Source organism: Rhea pennata, chromosome Z, assembly GCF_028389875.1.
Source record: "Rhea pennata isolate bPtePen1 chromosome Z, bPtePen1.pri, whole genome shotgun sequence".
Taxonomy (NCBI): Eukaryota; Metazoa; Chordata; class Aves; order Rheiformes; family Rheidae; genus Rhea; species Rhea pennata.
Window position 1 is genome coordinate 77,937,850 of NC_084702.1, and position 9,115 is coordinate 77,946,964.

The following is a 9,115-nucleotide window of genomic DNA, read 5'->3' on the forward strand; positions in this document are numbered from 1 at the left end:
CTGCAGATTGAAACCATAACATACTGCAGAACAAGAGAGCAAGAGCAGGAAAAAGAAAACTGAAAAGTACCTTCATGATAATATTATGGTAACTGTGTAGGCAGCTATGTAAATCACCTTTCTATTGCTAATGACTGATGAGCTGAGACTGCCACATCCTGCACTTCTATTTCCGTGAAAGAGGGAAACTAGCAGTAATAAGCAGAAAGGGGTCTAAGTGCTTTTTACCTGTATTGGGAATTGTGGGGAGAAACCCTCTTTGAAATCTTTGATGTGATAAATAAAAGCAAAAGAAACAAATCATTAAAATCTGAAACTAAAAACTTAAATAAACAGTGTTTGCTAGTCACAGTGACAAAATGTATAGTCAGCTCCTGCTTTGGCCCCTTTGTTGGCAGAGCACTCAAAACTAGAGGGCTTTCTGCAAGTTTGGGAGTCAGACATTATCCTTTTTTGCATTCTTTGCAGGCCACTGATGGCAGAAGAGGCTCCCAAGGTATGAGGCAGGATAGAGACTAGCCTCAGAGCTAACTCACTAGAAGAGTTTTACTAGCATCTTCTCACCGTTTTATTTTTACTTTACCATTTTTTATTTCAATTTATACTTGAGATTTATTTTTCACTACTCTACTTGCTGCAGTTACTTGCACTTAGAAAAACAACCAGGGCTGCCATGCCTCTAGGACAAATGGGAAAACTGAGAAAATAAGGCAAGATGAGATGTCAACTGGCCATCAAGCCGTTCCTCTCAGCACCAAGGCAGCTTGGTACTACACTATCTTACATATTTCTGAAGCCCCCAAAGATGGAGATTTGAAACTTCCTTAGGTCGTCTTACCCTCAAAAAGTTTCCCCTCATATCTGGATCTAAATTTTTCCTACTGTAACTTAAGCCTATGACTTCTCGTCATCAAGGGATTTGTCAGAGCAATTTGTTTATTACATTCCTCTTTGCAGCAACTGTTTGGGTATTTCAAGAGAGTTATCATCTCTCCTCTTGATTTTCTCCAAGCTAAACAAACATAGTTTTTTCAGACTTTTCTCATTTATCACATTTTCTACACCTCTGCTCCATACCCAATGCCTTTCTTCGACTCTTTTCAACTGAACCACATCTTTCTGGAAGTGAGGTGCCCAAAACTAGACTGAGTCCCCCCAGCCAAGGCCTCACTGCTGAGCAGGGTGCTGAAACCACTGTCTCTTAACTGCAATGCTCCTGTTTATACACATTATTATTATGCTTGTTATTCCCCCCATTTTCCGATTGTCAGCATTTTGCTTGCTCTTGGCAGTATATGAGTTGCAAGCAAGGCAAGAACAGAACCATTGATCTCTTTTGGCAAATTATTGCTAAATTACAGTAGAAACTTCCATAGCCACTACCTACACTATTGAAACCCACTTACCTCAAAGCATAAAGAGAAGCATTCCCCTTTAAAAATCATACAAAGCATAACACTTCAAATCAGATTTAAGTAAAACAAACTCTGTGTGGGTCAAGGTTAAACACTTGAAGATCCCCACTGGTGTTTGCTGTAATAAGAGCAGTGCCATTTTCAGATCAAAGACTGATGGGATCTACAACAAATCAGTCTCAGCAGTAAATTCATGAGAAGACAGCAGTGAAAATATAAAGCAATTTCTCTGCTATTTGGAACACTAACATTGCTACTTTGATTTAAGGAAAAGCATCTGCATTGTTGTTTCTAACAATGTTGACGTTTCAACAGGTGCATACTACCATAATTTGACTTCTCAAGCCATTTCAGCTTGAATTTACATACGGTGTAAAGCTGTGTGTACATACAGAGAAAAGCCCTATATCGCATGGTCTGATCAGAAGCAGATACCTTGCTGGCAGAAGCCTAGCTTAAGTTAAGTAAGGCCTAGATTTTTACAGCAGCTGAAAATTAAAATACAATCCAACAAATAAACAAATCCTATCCTACCTAACATTGTCCTTCACTAATAGTCTAAGAGACGTTACAGATGCCGGATGCATCTTCCCAAGGGAGATTAATCTTGTCAGCACAACACTGAGAAGTGGTTTGAGCCTGTGTAATGGTACAGCTGGATCTCAGTCTCAATTCAGGTTTACCAGACAACTTTTTCCATTCCCTCACATCCCCCCTTACCTTTTGAGATAGTTTCTCCCATAGAGGATCTGCTGCAGCAAGGTAACCACGGCGAAAGCGCAGATGAATATAAAGAACAAAGTTCTGTTTCCCAGCAAATCTCTGCTTGATGAAGGGTCAGTGTATCCCATCCTTAAAAGCCGCTGAAGCTCTGCTGGGTGAAATTCAGTCCATTGTTGCGTTCATGCCCTTTTCACTGGGAAGCCGAGGGGAATACTTGCTGGCTTTTCTATGAAAAATCCAAGGACAAGGTATCCCATTGTTCAGCCTTGCTGCCCCTTCCTTGCCTCTTTTGGATATTAGCTCCAGGACTGTGCGCAATGGCTTGCTTTCAGGGTAAAGTTTCCAGGAGATTCAGACGTGGGTAACATCTAAAATCATCTCTTCAGAGCTCTTTCGGTGCAGGCAGTCTGTGCTGTGCGAGAGGCATTCTGTTCCCTCTAAGTCTCTCTTGAAAACCTGCTGCTAGCAATTATCTACTTCAATCCCATTTTCATATTCCAGATGGGGGAAGCTGCAAATAAACCAGAAAACCGCAGCCAATGGCAAACACACAGCTCCGGCAACCCACTTTGGAAACACATAGTCGTCAGCTCGTCTTTGCTTCTGCTCAGTGATTCCAACAAAACGTACTTGCAAGGAGACGTGACTGGGGTGTGCTATTATTGAACAAGTATGCAATGATCATGAGGATTTCATTCAGTCCCCTGCAAAAACAACAGCAGCAATCTGGTCAGGCTAGCAGGGAAGCTGCAATTTGTGTAGCAGTGTGCCATCCGTACCGTGCCTTTGGTACTGGAGCATTTGCATGCAGAATGCAGTGCCTTTAGTCATACACCGCTCACTATTTGGGCTGCTATGTTTCCCCTGGTTATTCCTCCAGAGAAAGCATAAGCAAGGTCACTGTGCATCTCTTCAAGGACAGAGCTCTCAGTTCCTGCATGCTGATTTACTGGAGGCTCTGAGTAGCCTCACAGCCGCAGAGGGGGAGACTGCCTCTCAGTGCAGCCTTTAAAAACTATTCATTTAAAGAGACAAATATTCTGATTGTTCCCGCGCCGTGGAGAGTTCTCTCTTGAAAGGGTGAAGCAGCAAGAATTTATCTATGGCCAGCGTAACTCTTATAAAAGCTCCCCACTGTCAGGAGAGGCTCGATTCTGCTCCCAGGGCAATCAGTGGGAGTTCTCCTGTTGATTTCAGTGGGAGCAAAATCTGCCCCCAGTCTTTCACTTCTTAAAACAAATGCCTAAGAAAGCTTTTTCTCCACTTGGCTAGGAGGTTGTTTAACCCCAATAACTGAGTGGGATAAATATGTTGAAAGCAAAACAAGGAAAAAATCCTTCATCAAAGAGAAGGGTAAGATTTTTATGTGAATAAATTTTCCAACTGTTAAATCAGTATATGCAAAATGCTTTTGTGTGCCAGCAGCCCAGCTGTGTGAAGCAGCAAGCAGGGACTGTTTCTCTCTCTGCCTGAGCTGTAATTGGTGCTGCATGGGAAGAAGGGCCAAAGATAACTTTGTGTGACCTACTGAACTCAGTTCCTGAAGCTAGGGCTGGTCCTCTGCATGAACTTAAGCAATTTAGGCAAGAGAAACAAAGGCTAAAGCAGGCCTTACCTATTTTTAACCACGTAACAAAAGCGTCTCAGGTAGGAACCTGGTCACCCTGAACTCCTTTTGTAGACACAAGCCTCCAAGGGGAGATCCAGCCTTTTGTAATCCCTTGACTTCGTAGTCAAGGTGCAGGAATCCAGGCCTCTGGTATGTTCTCCTTCAATCCCTTTCAAAGCTCCCACATATGCATTTGTGAACCCTACTAAAAGCTTCATTTATCAGCTGAGCATAAACAAAGAGTGGTTATCCCAGATTAGCACAAAGATTATCCAGCTTAATGTCTTGTTGATGTGGGGAAGAGTGGAAGAACAGAGCAAGAATAGAGTGATACTCCTTGGAGACACTCTCACAGCATTTTGTGGTTCAGTGTCTTCCTGAACCAGGGGAAGCAAAACAGTATTTTGGTTGGAAAAATAAATAATTTAGATGCATTCACTTGTGTTGTACAAGGAATCACACGCATACTGGAGGACATGCAAATTAAATAGCAGAACCGGTATGATTCCCTCTTACAGAGTCAAACATGGTGCTTATAATGCTTATAATTTCATGTAAGCCCATATAACATGACTGGTTCCATAGACAAATCATGTCATTTAGCTGGATCTAACCAAGTGCATTTGTCCTTCTTAGTAACAGGAAAAGCAAGGTGGCCATCAGAAGCCCCAGGCTGAGACCCCTAATTTGCCCTATACAGGCAAATTTGCATGGCAAAGCTGAAAGATAGGACACTAAGGGCAAAGGGGAAGCAGAAGGTACGTAAAGCTTGGAGTTGTTGGGCTTTTTTTGATAGCTTTGAAAATCCCTTCTGAGAAACTTGTCTCAGTTGCTCCAGGAGTCTTTTCAAAGTCTGCTCTCAAAGCACCAGAGAGCAGATTTTGACTGTTTATTTCCTTCCATGGGTGTGATGCCAGTTTTGCAGATCTTAATATCACCTAGGTTTTAGTGAAAATCCTTTCTGCCTTTCTTCCTCTATTCCTCTCTATTATAAGTGATCTATTATTGAGAAGTCTGCGCTGTAGTGCCCCAAATGCATGAGTTTTTAGCTATTCCTCCTCCTGGTCTAATGGCCAGCATGAGCTGTAGTAAATAGCACAAAATCCCCATGTGCTGTCAGTCACACTCTGGCTCTCCGTGTCCTCTCATCCTTCTCTGCCATATCGGAGCTGCCCAAAAGATACGGCACCTGAGAGGACTACGTGCAGTCAAGCTGCATCCCTAAAGCAAGCAGCATAGTATAAAGATATGTATTATAAATGGAGAAGGTTTTCTGTGCCAAATCTTGCACAGATACTGTTCCTGATGTCATGTGTAAAAGAAATCTATGTTCACTGCCTTCAAGCCAGTACTACAGTAATGCTGCAGAACATGAAACAGAGCAGCTCTGTGCAAGCATAAAGAAATAAGATGTCTATTGACAATTTCCAAAGGCTGCTCAAGGTTGCCTGCAAGATTTGTTGTGAGCAAAAAAAGTCACATGGTGCATGCAGAAGGGCTGAATGAGCAATTGTGCCAGCGCTTGTTCCCAGAGGCCTTCTGAGAATTTGACTTGTCAACTATAGCCTCCTTCAAAGCATCAGGCCTCTGTAGTGAGTTAAAGAGAACAGATTTTTTAAAAATGATTTTACACCCTGTGCTTAAGAAAACAACTGGCAACAAAAGATCCCCTCCAGAACTTGAGAGGGGCTTGGGGAAACAGACATTACAGTAACAGTCATGTTGCAAATGCAATTTGCTGAGTATGACTGGGCTCTAATGAAGTAGGTATTGCTTATGCAATGGGCTATGCAGCTACAGCGATACTGTTAACATACAGGGAGACAGGGCAGCATCTCACTATACTCCAGTCAGCACCCTGCTGGAGTACAGGGTGCTTCCCAGCAAATAAGATCTTTTCCGTCACCAGAGAATCAAGCATCACTTTATTATTATCAGCTACTCAAAATACCTCTTATGAGATGGTGAGAAAGCTGCATGATATGCATAAGCTCATAAAAGATATTCCTGTTTAACTGGTTGGCTAAAACACTGGCCCAGGTATCTTGCAGAAAGCTCAGACTCCACTTGCTCTGCAGCTTGGATCTCCACAGCACCCATTGAGGTGTCCAGGGCAAAAAGATACTTGCTATGTGTCAATCATATAATGCTCTGTGGATAGGGACATGCTGTGGTTTGCTGCAAGGCATGGACCTTTCTCCTGCACTACAACTCAGTGCTCGCCTTAAAGCATGCCCCAGGCCGTGGACTGATACTCTGATAATTTAGACTTGCAATGCCTTGGCTCTGAGCGGTGCTGGGTTTGTGCTTAAGTCCTGTGCTTAGAGTACCAGCGATAGCAATGAGGCTTGAAGGAAGGCTGGAAGGCATGAAGAAAACCAAGAATCCTCCTGCCTAGCCCAGTAATCCAACCCTGAGGAACAGTGCTCCCTCCCACGGAGGCCCTGGGCTGTGTAATTCTACAAAGCACCCTAGTTAGCTGATGTAAAAATTAATGAGCGTTGTGACAAAGTGGAACAGCTCGTAACCCTAGTTATATTCTCTTATATCATTAGGCCGCTGCAAGCAATCTTTCTTAGGTGTTGCTAGCCTTTATCTGGCCTGCTTACTATCATCAGAGATAATCCTTCATGAAAATCTACTCCAGCCTGAGTAGTGAGATCTGAGCCCTCTAACAGAAACATGAACATGCTCCAGACAGTGATGTTCCCTACTGGAGCTCATCAGGTAGAAATGAAGTAAATTGAATTGTTAAAAAAGAGTTAAAATTGAGTCCCAGACAGAAAGAAATCATGATTAATCACTGAGACAAGGTCTCTAAAGCTCGACACAGAAAAAGATGCATTAGCAAAAGTACAGAATATGGTAGGAATCATATCGTACTCCTTCTGTGCAGAGAACATGCATTTCTTTTTCAGCTGAAAGGACGCTACGTGGTCCTTATTTCTAAACTTCACTATATTTTTAAATGCAAATGAAATAGAGAAAACAACTTCTGATCTGCATGTCTGATTGGGAATTTCCTTACATATCTTGCCCTACAGGTACCATTTAAGCCAGTGTTTGACGGATCGTGCGCTGTCATTTCAGTTGAGAGCCAGGGCTTTTAGTGTCTTGGATAGAAGGACTGGTCTGCTGGCTGTTTAAATCACAGTGTTCGTAACTGAGCATGTATCATACAGGTTCAGAGTAAAGCAAAACAAACTGCGCAGTCCTCTTGGGGATTTGTCCTTTCTGGGACTGTTCAGCCACTCTACACTCCTTTCACGGATCTAATGCACATTAAAGAATTTTCATATGCAACAGAGCAGAATATTATGGATTGGAAAAGGTTTAGCAGAACACCTTTTACATCTCACTCTTTTGCCTTTTCCAAAATAATAAAATGAAATTAGGTCTATTTACAGTTTCTAGTAGGCTTCTGTCAACTGCTAGATCCCTGATTTTGCAAAGAACAAGCACATAGGTATATGCCTGGAAGGTTTTGCTGAATACGAAACTCATAAACATATGCTTATCAATATTAATACTTTTGCAGATAAAAGACATGAATTTATTAGCATAATCTAGTGCTTAACACAATGTCTAGTCCCCGATCACTGCCATAAATCCTTACGTCTAAAACTCAGATATTAAAGGAAACTAAAAGGACTCAGCTAAACTGTAAACATTAATTTCCTTGTGAGCTGGGCTAAGCCATAAGGAGATGACAAGGGGCAGGCTGGCACCATGCCCCCTACCTGTGGAGATGCCTGGATGGGAAGAAGTCTCTGAAAGTATCATATGGTTTATCCACTGGATATCCATTACATCATCTATTGAATCATGACCAGCTTCCCTCTCATTACAGTCACATCAGCAATGGGGGAAAAATGCTCTCAGCACATAAAGCACCCCTCTTTTTACACCGCGGACAACATCTCTGCTGGGAAAGGAATGAAGTCTTTCCCTTGCTGGCAGGAAGCTCTAACGTGGAGGATGCCGTGGCTCCCTGGCGACAGTGCTGCACATCTACTGTGAGCTGTTTCTTAGAGTAGGGTTGTGCAATGCTTGCTAAAACGTACAGCACACATTCACAGTTTGAAATGAATGCAAAAATGTTGCATTACTGGTGTACTCAAGAAACCCTGCTGGCGGATTAGCAGCCCCTGCATGTCTCCGCACAGCAGGGCTCGATGCTAGGGGCAGCCTCACTTTCCCAGCAGTGTTTCCAACCTCAGGGCTGTGCCAGCAATCCTCGACTAAAACACTCCTCTACACCCTCTCTTTCCTTCCGGCACTTCCCTGCTGGGCAGCAATATCCTGCACAGCCTCAAACCAAGCAGACCAAAGGCACAGGTCAGCCAGGCAGATCTCCCTCTCCTACACACCAGGGGCTTCTTTTAAATCTCATTCAGTTCCTCAGGAAGGGCCACCATCAGTTTACAGGCAAAACCAGACAATCTGGTGCCTAGTCAACACTTAAAATTCATTTTTATATATCTCTGTTTTTGAGAACCCATCTTGAAAAGCCATAGAAAAGACATGGATTTTCTCAAAACTATCTCCATTTAGGAACCCCTAGTGAGACCCTTCCAGATTCTTTGAAAATATAGGAATTACAGCCTGATTTCTACAATCCTGCACATGCTCAGAGCAACCCTGCAAAGCAATGACAATAGCAGAAGTTCAGTTTCTCTGCAGGAAAAAAAAAAAAAAAAAAAAAAAAAAAGATTAAAATTGCTTTTAAAAAAAAAGATTAAAATTGCTTTTACACGCCTTGTATCTGTTGAAAATATTAGTTCCATTTTGGAGCACTGTATGGGAGCCCTGGATTTAACACCAAACCAGCAAGACTGAATTTCTGCTAGAATCATGGATTGCAGTGACGTAGAAATTCTGCACAGGCCAAGTGACAACAGCTCTCAGAATAGGAACATGATCCTGCCTCTATCCCATGCAAGTCATAACTCCCACTTAGTTTGACAAAACCAAACTTAAAACCTTCCAGGGGAAGTCTGGAAAGGGCTGAAGTCAGTGGCACTGACTTTACAATTTTAATTGTACTTGCAGGTTTTGATATTTCTTTTTCCACAAGATATACAAACAGTAACAGTGCAATGAACAAATATTTCCTGTGATCAGAATAAGGAATCTAGTTGAACCACACCTTATCTAATGGTGACAAGCCCTATTTATATTTATTTCACTGTTTTAAGAATATATTTTTACAGCAACAATAAAAATGGTATATTTAATCTGAGATATTAAAAAACCCCGAAATATGGCACAGATTTAGAAATACAGCAATTTAGATTTCGTTCACAGAAAAAAATGGATTTGATCTTGGAATACATTTTGCAGAGTCAGTGAATAGCACTAATCAGTA

General features: G+C 42.1%; 1 protein-coding gene across 2 annotated transcripts in view; it reads right to left on the minus strand.

Annotated features, from left to right (window-relative positions):
• The window catches only part of ST8SIA5 (ST8 alpha-N-acetyl-neuraminide alpha-2,8-sialyltransferase 5), a 41,241-nt gene extending 38,714 nt beyond the window's left edge, over positions 1-2,527 (minus strand). For both annotated transcript variants that reach the window (XM_062599713.1, XM_062599711.1), the window contains exon 1: positions 2,136-2,527. In XM_062599713.1, coding sequence (XP_062455697.1) covers positions 2,136-2,266 — 131 coding nt within the window. In that variant the 5' untranslated portion in view covers positions 2,267-2,527. The remainder of the gene's footprint in view (positions 1-2,135) is intronic.
• Positions 2,528-9,115: the final 6,588 nt, after the last annotated feature.